Source organism: Gobius niger, assembly GCF_951799975.1.
Source record: "Gobius niger genome assembly, chromosome: 2".
NCBI lineage: Eukaryota > Metazoa > Chordata > Actinopteri > Gobiiformes > Gobiidae > Gobius > Gobius niger.
The window spans coordinates 40,756,376-40,774,763 of record NC_136853.1 but is presented as its reverse complement, the minus strand read 5'-3'; the positions used below and the strand labels follow the sequence as shown (position 1 = coordinate 40,774,763).

General features: G+C 40.7%; 1 protein-coding gene across 1 annotated transcript in view; it reads left to right on the top strand.

Annotated features, from left to right (window-relative positions):
- ano2b (anoctamin 2b) overlaps positions 1–18,388 on the top strand; it is a 91,437-nt gene that overhangs the window by 53,013 nt on the left and 20,036 nt on the right. Inside the window, exons 16-21 of the mRNA XM_079552554.1 lie at positions 7,557–7,631; positions 7,799–8,000; positions 9,607–9,718; positions 9,808–9,865; positions 10,948–11,048; positions 13,819–13,961. Of these exons, the coding sequence (XP_079408680.1) occupies positions 7,557–7,631; positions 7,799–8,000; positions 9,607–9,718; positions 9,808–9,865; positions 10,948–11,048; positions 13,819–13,961 (691 nt within the window). The remainder of the gene's footprint in view (positions 1–7,556; positions 7,632–7,798; positions 8,001–9,606; positions 9,719–9,807; positions 9,866–10,947; positions 11,049–13,818; positions 13,962–18,388) is intronic.

Here is an 18,388-nt window from a genome sequence, read left to right as displayed (position 1 = left end):
TAAAGAGACAGAGGCCTATTTCAAGACATTCGCTACAGCCATTTTGAGAGAGCAATTTTATACAAGGCAGTTATTCTAATTTACTGCATTTACAGACCAACAGAAGGTTTCGTCATCATTGTAGTGTGATATAGACTGGTGCTGTGTGATTGAAAAAAAGCATAATACCTCCTCTTTAACAATAACTTGTCAAAGCCCAGGTAAGAACATTTCTCAGTATGGAAAAACGGTGGCCTGTTTCTTTAAATAAAGCACTTCTGTAAATTGACTTAGTTTCTGACCACCTTCGAGTCCCACCCATTTATCTTCAGAGTTGTGCCTCCCAGCTCATTTGTTCTTACTCCTGTTGTAACGTACGGGCATGTCTTGCAGCCGGAGAAGCAGGAGGATGGGACAGTACCAGGGAAGGACAGATGGAGACAGAAACTACTGTCTGCTTTGTCTGCAGACAAATCGGTAACTCCCCGCTCCGAACTCCTCAGTCCTCGCCTATCTCCCACCTCCTACTTCCTACACCTTGTATGTCCATCTTTATCCTTCCCAAGTGTTGCTGCGGGGCTGCTGTCTCTCTCTGTTCTTCAACTTCCTGCCCCATCCGACTGCTCATGACCGCTCAGGTGTTCCTACTTACTATCTATCTTTAGAGCACTGTAGATTCATGAGCATGGCTGAGTTTTTTAAATTTCTTCACATTTCCGGTGCTGTCTCTGCTACCTCCTTTCGTATTAATGAGAGAGAGATCGAATTCTTAATTATTCACGTGCGCACTTTGTCTTTTGCCGACTATTCTTGAACACAGCCGCATTTTGGACTTCCTAACTGTTTGACTGGAAACACTGCCTCCTTACACGACACTGGGGGTGGGTTATTTTGGTAGAGAAACAAACTACCAACCTACACACAAGACATCTTTTTTTAGGATCTCTACATAGTGTTTCACTCCAATGCGCTGTATGACACAAAATCTTATTTCAAATGTACTTTACAGCCTTTTATTCTTGGGTGAATTGTGGTGCCAAGAAAGAGAAAGTATTTATCATCAGAACCACAATAATACTGTCGTCCCAAACCAGTGCCATGTGTTGGAACCTGTTGCACATGTTTTGGGTGGTAGGGTAAACCGGAGCACCCTGGATGAAACCCAGACTCGAGGGGTTCATCTGACCCGGGATCACACCCAGAGAGTTCTTGCTACAGACAGCATCTCTGGAATCGCCCATATATGGTCATGTTTGAAAACAGTTAAGAGGGAAAACAATTTGGAGACAAATCTAAACTTTCTTTAATTATTCAAAAACTACTTTAACAAACGCTGAATCATGAATATAGTTTTCTACTAAATGAAGATACAAAGGCATGGAGAGGAGCAAAGTGGTTCTACAGCCCATAAATACATAAATAACGGAGAATGCTAACTTGATGCTACATGTTTTAATCAGGCTAATGCTAACAGTTAGCTAGTGCTAGCTACAACTGCTGTTTTTTCACTTCTACTGAAGAATCTGCTGTGAGAAAATATCAATATAGGCCCGATTTACACTTGACTTTACTTATGTGTGATAAATAAGTTCATATTCCACCAGAAAATGGCAAAAAAGAGTGGAAAATTGTGTTTCTCTTAAAGATTCTATTGTCCCCCTCGGCGAAGCCACGCCCCCTTCTATGACGAGATGCCGTCTGTATCTATGGGAAAGAATGCAGCTGCTGTGTCACCGGGCAACCCAAATGGAAAAGACAACAGTAACTCCGGATGAGTAGAGGTTTTTCATAGTCGTCAACTGGACTGGGTTGAGTTAAGAGGAACATACTTTCACACAACTGAAACACCACAGTCACTTGATGGCGTTGAAAACTACTATTTCTGGCAGAAAGCTCCTGATTTTGAAGCAACCAAGAAGCAACCATCTAAAGTAGATTATCACTTTTAAGTGGACATGTCTTGCAAAATTGACTTTGGTGAGGTTTAAACCATATTTTAACATTGTTCCCTTGTCAAAGACCAACCTGGAGTAGTATTCCACAACATAACAATCCTCAGGCAAAGCTGTTAAATGTAGCTGTTTCTTCTTCTACGGTGTCAGCGCCTCGTGCTCTACTTCCTGACTACAATTCAAACCTAACTGCCCTTTAACGCCCATTATCCAACATTATCGATTGTGAGCCGTTATGTGCTCGTTGTGTGTTGCTAACCTCGCCCTACGTCCAACATGGAAACTATTTTTTAAAGGAATAGGCCACCGTACTGTGATATGTTCTTACCTTAGCTTAGACGAGTTGATGCTGTCTGGTCCTTATGTGTGCGCTCAGTCACGTAAAAAGACCGCACGGTACGGCTATGCTAGTTCCTCTGACCTGAAGTTGTGAGCTCCAGTACTTCCTGTCCGTATTCTTTTCCGATAGAGATTAGCTCGGACCTGCTGGAATAATAATCATATTTACTAACGATTACGTGGTGGGCGGTGAGTTCCTGGTAGATGATCATTTACTGTGTGTTCAAATCTTGATGTAGCATGTAGCGAGTTCAGTGGAGACACCTGTGATCATAAGGATTGATAGTTTGTCTTGAAGCTAAAGGCTAACATGCTATAAAAAAATATATAAAAATAAATACCGATAAAAATGATGGTTTATATGCAGATTAGTTTATATTTGAGGCACTATTTCAAATTTTATAATGCATGAAATTAAGACAAACTCACTGAGCCTTGTAAACATAGACATCTCCTCCATTGAAATATTTACACTGTACGGCACAGAATCTCTGGGAAATACGATGATTCGAACGGGTCGAAGCTAATCTTAATGGAAATTAATACGGACAGGAAGTGCTAGCGCCCACAACTTAAGCTCAGAGGAACTAGCATAGCCACATTGTGCAACAGGAAGCCAATTTTCTAATCGGATAAAAAGGGGGACTATATTGCAAGGCGTAGTAATATCTCAGGAGCATTTACATAACCGTATTTAAATAGGGAAAACGTAGAAGAGCTTGGTCGCTTCTAACTTCACCCCATAGCAGTCCATAGAGGAAAGGAGGAGAGGCTACATGCTAACAATATCTACAGTCTTTTTGCGTGACTGAGCACACGCGTAAAGACCAGTCAGCTACGCATCAACTCGTCTAAGCTCAGGTAAGAGAACATATTTCAGTATTTTAAAACGGTGGCCTATTCCTTTAAGAAAATGATTCCTATAGCTGCCAGCAGGAGGAGCCTCAGTCAAGAATTTCACCAGCCCTTTCGCCTTTCGCCTCGAAGTTTTCATTTTTAAGCCCCATTATGCATGACATGTCCACTTTAAGCCAAATGAGTAAAATACAATACATGTTTCTACATTGTACATTTGCAATACACTCAAAAGAGCAGCTGGTTTTGGCAGCACATGTGGCCTTGTGCAAGCAGTAGATGTGTGGATTTAAATACAGTGTACACAACAGAGCGGACGTGGAATTCTCTGGCATTAAGTGATCATTGGCTTTTTACTTTGCTCTATTTAGAGTTTAATGGCAGGGTTTTAGAGCCAAAAAGGACGGTACAGCTGCAAATGAGAGACAATGAGAGCTGGACATCTGGAGAGAGAGTCAGAAAAATATTTGTTGGAAGTTCTCTTTTTTTTTTCCACACAAGAGATGTAGAGAAATAAATGTTCATCAGTGGAAGAGATGGAGATGCTGGGAAAGCTTCATTCTGCTGCTTGGGAGCTGGGGGTGGGGGAGGGTTGTTGTGGCTACAGCAAGATGGAGTGGAGAAAGAGTGCATTTATGTAGATGGTTTTAGACCCAGATAATTGATTGAGAGTCAAAGGTTGTGGTGGTGAGTGTGGTATAGAAGCAATATGGAGGATCCCGATATACTATTATGGGTTCAGTGATGACAATGAGTATAGACCAACTTGTCTGTAAGAGAGCATTGCCTCTTTTATTTTGTAGAAATGGATTTGTTTTACGGTGTTTTTGCTGCTGAACTTTTCCTGAGGTCATTGTTTTGTATCAAGGTTGCAATATAAATGACTTAAATAGCCCTGAGATACATAGCCCATATTTTCAGAAGTCAAAGGCAGTGTGGTGAAAGGAGGGAGGTGAGTAGGAGGAAGCCATGCTGGGCAGAGAGCCAGGGCCAGATTAGCGACTGTCACTATGGAGACACACAACTCAATTCAGTGCGATCTGATACCTCAGACCGGCCTGGATTACCAACACAATAAAGGGAAATGAAACGTATCTATTATCATCGGGGGGAAAAGGGCGCCACAAGTGGTTCTTGAGTAAGACATTCAGCATATCTTAATAAGCAGTGTTGTGCGCATAGATAATTCTTTTTTTGTGATGTAAAGTACTATTCATTCATTTGTTCTTTCATGTTTTCCCACTTATAAGGTTCCAGCAGCAGCACTTTGGGCCTCGGGTAATTTCTGGTTCACCTTAAAGTGATAGTCTGTACGTTTAACTGTTCTACAAATTTGTTAGATTGCTTATAGTTGACCACCTGTAATGTAAGTCATATTAAATTGTATATATGTATTTTTTTTTTATATATTTTGTTCCTCCCTTTCCTGAGTTCAACACCTAATCAGAATCCCCAGGCTGTCACTTTGACCAATGAGATGAGCTTTCCTGTGAACTGGCCTATCAGGTCCAATCAGGAGGGAGGGGGAGGAGCTTGATAGTTTACTTTTGAAAGTTTGTTCTTTCTCTCCTCCTTGCAGAACAAGGAATGACTTGCTGGTCCAATTAGGAGGAGAGGGGAATTTCACTCCCTCCCTCTCCTCATTTTGCAATCTTACACACTTTCATTTTAACAAATGCTGGATATTGGAAGGTTGTGGGAGTTTTAAGTCTTCCGTGCATTGGCTTTTGCACTTGTTTTTGAGTTGAAGGCACTGTAAACATGGAGCTGCAGTTGGTAGAGAATTGAATCATCTCCTGAAGTTTTGAGTTGGACTTGAAAGCTAGCTTGACTCTACCAGCCTCAGTCTGTTTTACAATTAGAGTCGATATTGTCCCATCCTGGAGTGAGTCACCTGACTGATATTCTTTGGCATCTTTGTTTTTAGGGTTTGGGTCTTAAAAGGGCAGGGATGAGAAGATATAGTTGGAAAAAAATACTGTTATTTTGTTGTTATTTATTTATTACAATGTATAGAACATTAAAATCAACAAGATAGTCAATATTCACAGAAAGACATCATTTTATCACCCAGTCCGTAAGCATTGTTTTTTTTTTGTAAATAACAATTATTCCTATCAAACTATACCTGTCTATTTACAGGGGACGCAAGAGTCATGGATATTACAGCAATAAAGAAATCAGAAAAGAAAAGAAAAGAAAAGAAAAGAAAAGAAAAGAAAAGAAAAGAAAAGAAAAGAAAAGAAAAGAAAAGAAAAGAAAAGAAAAGAAAAGAAAAGAAAAGAAAAGAAAAGAAAAGAAAAGAAAAGAAAAGAAAAACTATATTGTTTACCGAACAGGGATGGCAGAAATGTGCCTTTGGCTTGCTCACACATCCAGATACATTACATCCATCTTCTTCCGCTTTATCTGGGGACGGGTTGCGGGGGCAGCAGTCTCAGCAGAGATCCCCAGACTTCCTGATCTTCACACACCTCCTCCAGCTGTTCTGGGGGGACCCCAGGCCAGCTTGGACACATAGTCTCAGCAGCGTGTCCTGGGCCTTCCACGAGGCCTTGTCCCACTAGGACATGCCTGGAACACCTCCCGCAGGAGGCGACCAGGAGGCATCCGAAACAGATGCCCGAGCCACCTCAGCTGGCTCCTTTCGACGTGAAGGAGCAGCGACTCTACTCCGAGCTCCTCCCGGGTAACTGAGCTCCTCACCCAATCTCGAAGGGTGCGCCCAGCCACCCTGCGAAGGGAACTCATTTCAGCCGCTTGTATTCGTGATCTTGTCCTTTCGGCCATTACCCAAATCTCATGACCATAGGTGAGGGTGGGAAATCTAGCAAATATAATAAAATACATATTACATTTAAGTACATTATAAAATCAGTTCATTTCATTGCAGACACAGCAGCAGCAGACTCAAAGGAAAGAGAAAAAGGAAGGGAAGACACTGAGCGACACTACATATAGATAATAGAAAATATGTCTTGATGCCTCGTGGTAAATAAAATAAATGGTCACATTTATATATAGCACCTTCCTACCTGCTTTAGGCACTCTTTACATCAACGAACCAGTCACCTCACACGCTCATTCATACACCAGTGTGCACAGACACTGGAGGCAAGGTGGGGGAATTGTCTTGCCCAAGGACACAACAAGGACAGACACTAAGATCTACTAGTTTCTTTTAAGTAATCTATGAACATGATCATTCTAGTTTTTTAATCCAGCTCCTAAAAAAAGTAAGTATGCTCCGTAAAAAGAGCACCAGGAGTCCTTTGTAAACATTATAGTAAATGATCGTAGTAGGTGATGCGTTGGGCACTGGGCAGCTCCCTCTCTGCGGACACATCAGTTTAAATATAACTCGTGACCCAGTTCCGCTTGTCTCTCTGAAGCCTCGCACCGACACAGACACACTTTACTCTGAAGGTCTGCGCGTCCTTTTAATTAGAAGCTCCGCATGAGAATCAAAACAGCGCTGCTCCGGGGCCGCGGGGACGTGCCAAGATAACCAAGACAAGAGAGGATCCGCGCTGCTGGAACAAACAGGCGCATATGGCAAGTGGCAGAGTGGTTAGCCCTCCCCGCCTTTTCTTTACGAACCATGCGGGGCTGAGAGGTGCAGACATGGGGTGACCAAAACCCCACGAGCCTTTCATTACAAGGACAGTGTACTAAAGCCACTATACCTAATTTGTTTCCTCCTTCAGTATATTGTAAAGTCAGACATTTGTGGAAAAAAAAACTATTGTGCTAATTATAAAGCATTTGTATGAACTTTATGAAATCTCAGGCGAGTTTTCAAGCATTTCTGTGAAAGTGACCCAGAAAACTGACCTTGAAAGTTGTGAAATGGGCCAATAAACTCATCACTGAAGAATTGGGAAGCTACAGATGTTAGGAATGTGTTTGGAAGTTATTCTTCTTCTTTCTTTTTCTTCTAGAGCTTTTCACCCTGTTCTTCCCTCATGCCTGGAGTTGTGCTTTGAGCCGCTCTCTCATATCTGAGTCATTTTGAATCCAGTGACTTGTCATAGGCTTAGTCAGTAAATAATAATGATTGAAGCCTGTCAGCCTTTCATTTCTGCACATTTAACAACCGAGAGTCTGCACCGGTCTTCAAATGATAGACATCTGGAATTGTTTCTGAAATGGGCCTGCATAATAAGGTTTGAATTCTCTTGCATTGTCCCCCGGAAGCCACTAGAGGGCAGTGTTCTCCTGGTTTTGATTGGAAGATGATGAGCGTCAGTCTGACATAAGAGTCTATAGTCTGGGATTATTTCTTGATTCTGGTCTTTTTAGCTTTCATTTCTTGCTTTTCGTAATTCACTGCATGATGTAAAAGGAAAACGTATTGCTAGATCTTGCTATTGGGTGGTTATCTTAAGAGAAAATGATTAAACACTTTTTTTTTTAAATGTTGTCTTTCAGTCTGCTGAAGAAAAGTTGACCTGGAAAGACCGTCTGCCCGGATACTTCATCAATGTTTCATCAATACTCTTTATGGTGAGAAAAAAAAAAAGTTGATACACAACTACTCGGCTAAAATGAGAGATTTGCCCCTGCGAACTCACTCAGATTTGAATTATTAATCCTGACACGTGCTGAGACGTTATCACACAAACATGGTCCAGTTATGACTAATTTATTTCCCCCTTTTTTCCCCGACTCAGTTTGGGCTGACGTTTTCTGCCGTTTTCGGGGTGATCATTTACCGCATCACGGTGTCCGCCCTGATGGCCATGAGTTCGGACCCTGAGTTGAAGTCCAATGTTCGGGTCACGGTGACGGCGACAGCGGTCATGATCAACCTGGTGGTTATTCTCATCCTGGACGAGATCTACGGCGCTGTGGCAGTGTGGCTGACTGAACTAGGTACAGGCCATAGCGAGTCACTCATATTTATGTATTGTTATTTTTAACGTATTATTTTTAAAACCAGTCTCATGATGAAATGGCAGATTTTAAGAGGAAATGCCCTCCCTGTCACTACCAGCCTGGCTCAAACTGGCAAGCTTTGTATTCCCAGATGAATGCTGACTATTACTGCTCCATCTTTTATTAATGATCTAAAAATATTCCCAAAATGTACTACACATACAAAGGCACCAAAGTTATTATGTCAGAAAATATAAAATAGCAATTTATTTGACAGTCACAGATGTGTTTAAAGAATATATATTCAATACCTCCTACACAATTTCCCCAAATCGCAATGACAACAATCCCACACTGTAACTTAGGCCAAACCTCCTTTGCTCTGACCGATCCCATCGGTCTCAGAGGCTAAGCAGGGAAGGACCTGGTTGTACTTGGATGGGAAACCGTTTGGGAGCAGCAGGAAGCCTGGGTGAATGTAGTGTGTGAGTGAGAGGTTGGTGGTCCACGGGGCCGATGGCACAGATTGACAGCCTCACTTCCGTCAGTCTACCCCAGGGCAGCTGTGGCTAAACAGTAGCTTACCACCACCAAGTATGGAGTCTTTGAGGGGCCAGTAAACCGCTATATAAAACGAATGCATTATTATTAGCTAAAAATGTGTGACTAGAGCGCCTGCCTGGATAACTGAGTCTCAAGTACATTTACATAAGTAACTTTAACTGTACGCCTTCATCGCACAGTACTTCTTTTTGAGTAATCGTCATTTTGAAGTATCAGTACTCTTACTTAAAAATATAGTTTATTACTTCAACTCCGACTGAGTAAGTTTTTTATTGTAAGCCAGATATGTTTATCCATCCATCCACCCATTTTCTTCCACTTGTCCGTTGCCGGGTCGTGGGGGCAGCTGTTGGAGCTTCCCATATCACAATGCACCAGCCCCTATGGCTCCTCCTGCAGGTGGTGGGTCCACAGAAGGACGACCTCATGGTTCTAACTGGGCCTGTTGGTCTCTCATAAGGGGCTTCTCAACCGCTCTTTGTCTGACCCGTCACCTAGAGGACCTGTTTGCCCTGGGAGACCCTACCAGGGGCACGAAGCCCCCGTTACAACAGAGCTCCCAGGATCATTCGGGCGCTCAAACCCCTCCACCACGATAAGGTGGCGGTTCCAGGAGGGGCCTGATATGTTTATATTTCTTGTAAACTATCTTAAAGAATAATTCTTTTAAATCTCTCCTTACAGTGTTCTTTGAAAATGTCATTTGTATGTCAGATTACAACAAATACCTGAACATAAATCCTACATTTATTCGCATATCCTCCAAACAGCCAAAGAAGACATTTTCCTCCTCCGCAGGGCAATCCCGTCTGTTGGTCCTGACAGGAGTCTGTGCATGTTTGAGTGTCCACAGACAGCTAAATGTTTAATATTGGGATGTTCCGTGTGTGAAGAGCTCTACATTAACCTACTTCCATCACTGTGAATGCATCAGGGCTCGAAGAGACTTCAAGAAGCAGGAAACCAGTGTTCCCTATTTATTTAAGAACTTTTGGAAGCCCCAATAACCCAAACTAATTACTTTGCTTTTTGATTCTAGAAATCCCGAAAACAGAAACTAACTATGAGGAGCGTCTCATTATCAAAGCCTTTTTACTGAAGTTCATGAACGCTTATGCCCCGATCTTCTACGTGGCTTTCTTCAAGGGCCGGTAAAACATCCTCAGCTGATATATAGAAATGACAAAACATGCTTATTACTTTATTACCAATTATGGGCCTTGTTGGTTGTGTATTGCAGGTTCGCTGGACGACCTGGGAGTTACGTCTACGTTTTCAATGATTATCGAATGGAAGAGGTGAGTTTATAGCTTTAGTAGTTAATTTTCTAGTCAAGTCATCATTTCCTCCACCTTGTCCCAGTGGCTCTCGGGTCGACAAGTCTAAGTTTGGTCATTAAAATGTTTATAATGTGGATATGTACAGACTTGAGATTAGACAGGAACCAAAAGAACCAGATCACCTTTTACTTGACAAATAAAAGCCAAATGCAGTGGGAGGAAAAAGTGAGTACAGTGTTTGGAATATCTTACATTTCTGCCTAAATTGCCCATAAAATGTAATCTGATCTTTCTAAAAAGTAACACCACCCAAACATTTATATTGTATCATACCTTTATTGGCCATAACATGTAAACATACACTGGACAGGGAGGAATAAGTGGGTACACCCCCTGGCTAAAGATCCTCCCACTGTATCAGAAACTATCTTTGAACTTAAAGCAGTACTAAGTAACTTGTTTACCTTAATAAATCCTTTTTCATAGTCCCTCTGGTGGTAATACAAGTGTTAATGGGATGATTGGAGGGTCTTTCATTTCAGAAAACCACAATTGCAACTTCCTTGCACCAGGTCGGAGGCCCCAATTCACACTAATAGAATGACGAAGAAGAAGCTAACAGGCTATCGGGCAAAGCTAACTGCGCCACTTAAACAGTATTTGTAAAACAGCCAAGTTTGAGTGAAAAAAAACATACCTCCATTGTGTAATTGGATGTACAATATCCCTCTCTCCCTTTATCTTTTCTGTCAGCGTAGTATTTACTTTCACGGACAATTAATGAGTAAAAAAAAGGCAACATGCTACGACACCTGCAGTGGCGCTTATGGCCTCTAGGGGCAAGAGTTACTGAGTTCTGCTTTAAAACCAGACGTTTTACAGTATATACCAGGCATTATATATAGACACACAGCAGAGCACATGGTCGATTAAGTCAAGGTGTTTTTGTGCAGCCCAACATCACAACCGCAGTTTGGAAAAGCAGTGACACACAGACATCAAAAAGTGAAACAAATGCCCATTTCCTAGTTATAAATTGTCATTAACCCATACCCACAATATTCTACCGTATCCACAGTTTTGGCATTTCTTCTCCACAGTGCGCCCCGGGAGGTTGCCTCATCGAGTTGTGCATCCAGCTCAGTATCATCATGTTGGGGAAACAGCTCATTCAGAACAATATTTTTGAGATTGGTATCCCGTGAGTACACTGCGTTTTTATTACTACATGAATTTCAGTTCATGTTTACATTCAGTTCAGAAACCCTGGTACTATGTGGACAGAATCGATACGTACAGAATGGGGCGCCCTTCTGCTTCCTTTATTTTCCTATGACGGATTAGCAGGATCTCAAAGCCAAAGTGGAGAAAATGTGCTCGGTGTGACACTTCCACAAATACACATGTTAACCTCTTACCCCCCGCCTTAACCGAGAGCATTTTCTCCAGTTCGGCTTTACCCAAATCTAAAAGCTTCTTGACTGGAGAGCAACACTGTATCGCCTCATTTGAAAGCTAAAATCTCGAAAAGTGATTGTCATGTTTTTGTTGCAATTTCATTACTTTTTTGTTGGTTTTTTTGGCGTGTTTTCATCACTTTTTTGTCACTTTTTCGTTGTGTTTTCGTCTCTTGTTATTCGTTTTTTTTTTTCATGTTATTGTTGTTTTTTCATCGCTTTTTTCATCGCTTTGTCGTCACGTTTTCGTCACATTTTGTTGTGTTTTTGTCACTTTTTTTGTTGCTCTTCCAGCGCATTTTTGTTTTTGGATGCTTTTCTTTTGACCCCTTAACTCCCACCTGAACCGAGCACATTTTCTCCAGTTTGGCTTTACCCCAATCCAAAAGCTTCTGGGAAAAAAAGGTGTGAAAATAGTGACAAAACTGAGACGAAAACAATGATGAAAATGTGACAAAAAAGTGAGAAAAGTTTGACAAAAAAGTGCCGAAAAATGGATGAAAAAGTGGCAAAAATGTCACAAAAATGACAAAAAAGGACAAAAAAATGACAAAAAATAGACGAAAAAATGACAAAAAAAAATGACAAAAATGTGACAAAAAATAAAAAATAAAAATTACAAAAAAAAATGAGTTGAATATCCAACAAAAAAATGATGGAAAAAAAAATCTGATGACGTGAGGAAAAAGATCCTCTCGGTTCAGGCGGGAGTTAAGTGCTTAAGCTTTTAGATTTGGGTAAAGCTCGGTTACGCCCGGGTGTAAGGGTAACGTAAAGTGAGAGGCCAGACCGGTGGCCCTAGAGCCGGTGGCCCTTCTGTGCTCTTCCAGAACGGACATGTGGCCAGTCCGCCCCTGATTGTCATTGTCCTTAAAAAGTGTTCTGGCCCCTAAGCATTTTCCCACTTGACCCACATAACACTTTTGAGGAGTTTTTACCTTCCTTTTAAAATACCAGACATAGCTGCCCAGTGTTAATTTATGCCGTTGTGGGGTCCAGTGGGTCATAGGCCAACTAGTTTGTAACAGATGTCAGACTGCAGGCGGAGGGACGTTGCCGTAGCTTTGAGGTCTGTTTAACCCCGGACTGTTGAGGTGAGTGCCATCAGGTGGACTGCAGCGAGCTCCAACGCATGTCCTCATTCCATTGTTAAAGATGGTTTAAAGTTATCCATTGGAAATATTCACGCCTCGGAGCCAAGCTATTGATGCAATCACTGATCGGGCTTGACTCACACTGTCAAATGCCAGCCACACCTACTCTCTTTTATAAAACTGGAGCCTCTGGGACACTCCTCAATCCTGTCAGGTTTGATGTAGGGCTGTTGATTTTGTGTAGCACGTAACCGAAATTCAGAGCCATCTTGTGGATTTCGATTGTACCGCCACCTTTAAACCAAGCACGTTTTCTCCAATTCAGCGTTACCTAAATCTGAAAGGTCACAGACAACGGGCCGGTGTAACGCCAAATTTGAAGACCTACAAAACTTATCAAAATAGATCTTTTTCCTTGCATTGTTGCAGCATTGTCGTCACTTTTTAAAGCTTTTAAAAAAAAAAAAATTGGTTAGTTTTCGGCACATTCATGTCTTTTTTTCTGTTACTCTTGTTGCTTTTCTGTTGCTCTTTTGTGGCTGTTTTGTTGCGTTTTCATCACTTTTTTTCCATCACTTTTTCCCATCACTTTTTTAATCACATTTTTGTTACTTTTTTGTCACTCTTTTGTCACTTTTTTGTCACCTTGTTGTCACCTTTTTCCATCACTTTTTGTCATCACTTTTTTGTCGCTTTTTTCGTCACTTTTTCATCAAATTTTTGTCACTTTTTCGACCCTTTTTGTCACTTTTTCGTCACATTTTTATCACTTTCTTATAACTTGTTTTCAGCACTTTTTCGTCACATTTTTTCATCACATTTTTGTCGCTTTCTCATCACTTTTTTCATCACTTTTTTCATCACTTTCTGGTCACTTTTTCGTCATTTTTTGTCACTTTTCCATCACAGTTTTTATCACTTTTTTCATCACTTTTTCATCACTTTTTTGTCATTGGTCACTTTTTCATCACTTTTTTGTCACATTTTTATCACTTTTTCGTCACTTTTTTATCACATTTTTGTCTCTTTCTTTTAATTTGTTTTCAGCACTTTTTCGTCAAATTTTGTATCACTTTTTTGTCACTTTTTCGACCCTTTTTTGTCACTTTTTCGTCACATTTTTACCACTTTTTTATCACTTTTTCGTCACTTTTTCATCACATTTTTATCACATTTTTTGTCACATTTTCATCCCCTTTTTTTCACGTTTTTCCTGTTTTTGCATCACTTTTTCGTCACTTTCCTGGCTCTGTCATTGCCTCATTATTAGCACTTAAGGGTTCGCACGCCCACCAGGATGTCATTGGTCTGAACCCCCACACAGTGACAGTCATTGTGCAAGACACTCCAACTCCAACCCATCATGCGCCTCACGTGACGTCTATTAAAACTGTTATTAATCTGTTTCCTGGTGTGTCAGTAAGCTGAAGAAGCTCGTGCGGGCCCTGAAAGACAAAGGCAGTGAAGTGGAGGAGAAGCAGGAGGAGCGACCACCCCGACAGTGGACCCTGGACTACGCCCTGGCCCCCTTCGAGGGACTGACGCCTGAGTACATGGAGATGAGTACGTGTGAACAAAGGGCATATTATAGTTAAAGTCAAGTAGTAAATCATAATATAAAACTTCAGAAGAGACTGAAACTCCCGCCTTGCCAAGTTTCATTCATAATTACACCCCGGAGTTTAGTCTTCATTTGATTCATGCTCTTTTTGGGACGTCTTTATAGTGAAAGCAGAGCGTTGGCAGAATCTCGCTGTGAAGTCACTCCCACACGCACTTTGTTTATTTTTGCCTGATTATCCATGTTCTTTTAGACTTCACAACTTCTTACAGGCCATGCTGTTGTTTATTTACACCCGCACTGGTGCTCGACATCAGCAGCTGCACTTGAGTTATTGATGGGATTGGGGGGGAAAAAAAGGTGGATTAGACACAACACCAGGAAGCTTTCAAAACAGCAGTATAATTATGAGTCTGTGACATGATTAGCTTCCTTTTTTTTACCTTTTAACCCCCGCCTTAACCGAGCACATTTTCTCCAGTTCGACTTTACCCAAATCTAAAAGCTTCTCGACTGGAGCTGACAGCCTATAGGCCCGGGTAGCGCCTCATTTGAAAGCTAAGACCTACAGAACTCATCGCAACTCTTTTGTTGTGTTGTCGGCGTGTTTTTGATATTTTTGATGCATTTTGGTCTTGTTTGTCTTTTTCATCTCTTTTTTGTCTCTTTTCATCTGTTTTTCGTCTCTTTTTCCTCTCAATTTTGTCTCTTTTTTGTCTCTTTTTCATCTCTTTTTTTGTCTCTTTTTCATCTCTTTTTGTCATTTTTCCGTCTCTTTTTTCTCTTTATTTCCTCTCAATTTCATCTCTTTTTTCATATGTTTTTTTCATCTGTTTTTTGTCTCTTTTTTGTCTCTTTTTCAACTTTTTTTCCTTTCAATTTCTTCTTGTTTTCTTCTCTTTTTATCTCTTTTTTCATCTGTTTTTCATCTCTTTTTTGTCTCTTTTTCATCTCTTTTTCCTCTCAATTTTGTCTCTTTTTCATCTCTTTTTTTGTCTCTTTTTCATCTCTTTTTGTCTTTTTTCCGTCTCTTTTTTCTCTTTATTTCCTCTCAATTTCATCTCTTTTTTCATCTGTTTTTTTCATCTGTTTTTTGTCTCTTTTTGGTCTCTTTTTCATCTCTTTTTCATCTCTTTTTATCTCTTTTTTCATCTCTTTTTCATCTCTTTTTATGTCTTTTTTTATCTGTTTTTCATCTGTTTTTCATCTGTTTTTCATCTCTTTTTTATCTCTTTTTTGTCTCTTTTTCAACTTTTTTTCCTTTCAATTTCTTCTCGTTTTCTTCTCTTTTTCTTCTTTTTTTCATCTCTTTTTCTTCTGTTTTTTGTCTCTTTTTCATCTCTTTTTCATCTCTTTTTTATCTCTTGTTTGTCTCTTTTTCAACTTTCTTTCCTCTCAATTTCCTCTCTTTTTTCATCTCTTTTTCATCTTTTTTTGTCTTTATTTCGTCACTTTCTCGCCTCTTTTTTCTTTTTGTAAGTTTTTCGTCGCTTTTTTGTCACTTTTCTATTGTGTTATTGCCACTTTTCCGGCTCGTTTTCATCTCTCTTTTGACCCTTTTTTCAAGAACCTGTCAGATTTGGGTAATGCCAAACCTCACAACATGCGCTCTGTCCCTGTATAAGTCTAGAGAACAATGGAACAGGTAAAACATCAGCAACATCAGCATTGCCTTATTTGACATAAACAGATCTTATAATAGATTCTACATTGAAGAATCACAGGTCCCCCGAGAACCACAATCTTCCCCCTCATTTATCAAAGTGAGCCGGTGTGTGTTTCTGCCCACGTGGTCCTCCTCGAACCCATCCACCCCTCGGACAGACCCAGGTACGCTCAGGTATATCCAGGTATGCGGAGGTTATTGAGAGCCTGCCCTGTGGCTCTCCAGCCCTCGTACTTTGGTATTTTCTTCCTGTGCGTCTTTGTGTGGGAGCGCTCCGAGCAGAAGCCGTCAGTCTGAGTGATCTGGAAACCCCCGTTCCCACCAGGCTAAAGTTCCCTCTGCAGCCACTGTCAGGCACAGCGCTACAGTCGCGCTCACGTTACACTCTCAAGGAAACGCCGTCTCAGATATATCGATATCGATCAGTCAAACCGAGTGCGTAAAACGTACAAATGCAAATGCGGCGGCGTCCGGTTCGCTAAGGATACAATGTCAGTATTAATCCTAAGTCCCAAGTTATCAACAATTACAGTGAATATCCTAGAGCAGGGGTAGGCAACGTCAGGCCCGGGGCCAAATCCGGCCCTCCAGCACAGAACCTCTGGCCCTCAAGGTGATTTTGAGAAACATTATGACACAAATCAGAAAGCACTTCAACATTTTTAAGGTTAAATGGGAGAAATACTGTCATACACCCAATTAGGTCATATCATGTACAACTCTGGCATTTGTAGAATGTGCACTGGGAAAAAATCAATAAAAAATTATAGAAGAAATGACAGAAACCTACTTGAATTAAGAGATTCTAAATCTAAGGTTTGAGTTCATTTGGTCTGGTCTTAGATCAGATCAAACATCTTATCGCCAATGGAGCAACTCATTATTCTCTTAACAGATTATATTGTATGATTTCAAGTGAAAAACAAAAAAAAACAAAAAAAGTAAAAGTTCATTTGTCTGATTTCAAAGTGGGTTTTATGCTTGTTCCATTGGCATCTGCATTTGTATCTTTATCCTAGATTAGTCCAAACAGACTCAAATTCAACATAAAGAACCTTTATTCAAGCAATTTTAAGTCATTTATCTAATTTAAGATGGTAATTTTTTCCAGTGTAGTGCTTTACTTTGGCCTAAAACTGGCGGCTTCGGCCCTCGGTCTTTTTACAATGAAAAAATTGTCCCTCCGTTAAGAAAACTTGCCGACCCTTGTCCTAGAGTCTTGTGCTCTTGGGTTTTGTTAAAGCAGTACTAAGTAATTCTTGCCCCTAGAGGCCATAAGCGCAACTGCAGGTGTCGTAGCAGGATTTTTTAACTTATTAATTGTCTTTGAGAATAAATACTACGCTGACATAAAAGACAAAGGGAGAGAGGGATATTGTACATCCGATTATACAATGGAAATAATTTCACTCAAATTTGGCAAATTTGGCTGTAAATACTGTTTAAAATGACGTTAGCCCGCAGTTAGCTTTGCCCGTTAGCATGTTAGCTTCTTCTTCGTGATTCTATCTATTAGTGTGTATTAGTGTGTATTTGTGGCTCTGGTCCGGTGGCAGACAAGTTGCAAGCATGGTTTTCTGGCCAGAGACACCAGGGGGAGATGAAAGACCCTCCAATCATCCCATAAACACTTGTATTACCCCCACAGGGACTACGGAAACGATTTATTAAGGTAAACACGTTTCTTAGTACTGCTTTATATGGAGGGAAGAACTAAATTAAACCAATGCGACAACTTAATTCTACTTTTTGTGCTGACACAGAAGATGCTGAACATGCTTTGCTTTTGATGATTTGTCATCCAGTGCAATATAATCTATGATCTCTTTGTTTTATGTCCATCATTTTGCTAGAAGGTTCCACTGAGATTTCAGAATTTCTTTTCAGGGGAGTTGTTTTTAGAAATCTGAAAGGCCCCCCTACAAAGAGGTGGGAAGAACCAATTGCTGCAGGCATAGATGGACAATGTACTGTAGAGGTTCTCTTCACAATTTTTTAGGAGAAACAACAGCTCAATGTCCTTTGCTAACTGATACATGTAAACCAATGGACGCCGCTAGGCTAGGCTAACCCATAGAAATGAGTGAGCGCTAAGCTAACAAGCTTATTCGTACGTTTCTATAAAAACACCTGCTCCTTTCAACCTGGTACAGCACCAGTGATCAGACCCAACACTTCGACAATGGATTTTAGATTTAGTTTTAGAGTTTTAATCTGGGTTTAAGTGAGTACTTTTAACTCTAGTTTGACGTTTGGATGCAGCCAGTTTCCTCCTTGGCTGCGCTGTGGGAGCTCACGATCTGATTGGCTGTCCTTCAGCTGAATTTTTTTCAATATGGTGTTGAAATACAGATGCAAACAATTCAGTTACATAAATTCAGTGTATAAAAAAACACTTTCGTAATAAAAACACAAATTAACCTTCATACTTCACATGTCTCGATTAGGATGTACAATTTACTGGACATTTACCTAACTATGACGGAACAGCCCACCGTTTTTCCATACTGAGATATGTTCTTACCTGAGCTTAGACGAGTTGATGCGTACCTGTCTGGTCTTTACGTGTGCGCTCAGTCACACAAAAACACCAAACATGTTGTTAGCATTTAGCCTCTCCTCCTCTCGTCTATGGGGCCAAATGGGGGTGAAGTTAGAAGCGACCAGGCTCTTCCACGTTTTCCCTATTTAAATACGTGAGTAGAGGCTAAATGCTAACAACATGTTCGGTGTTTTTGCGTGACTGAGCGCACGGGCAAAGAT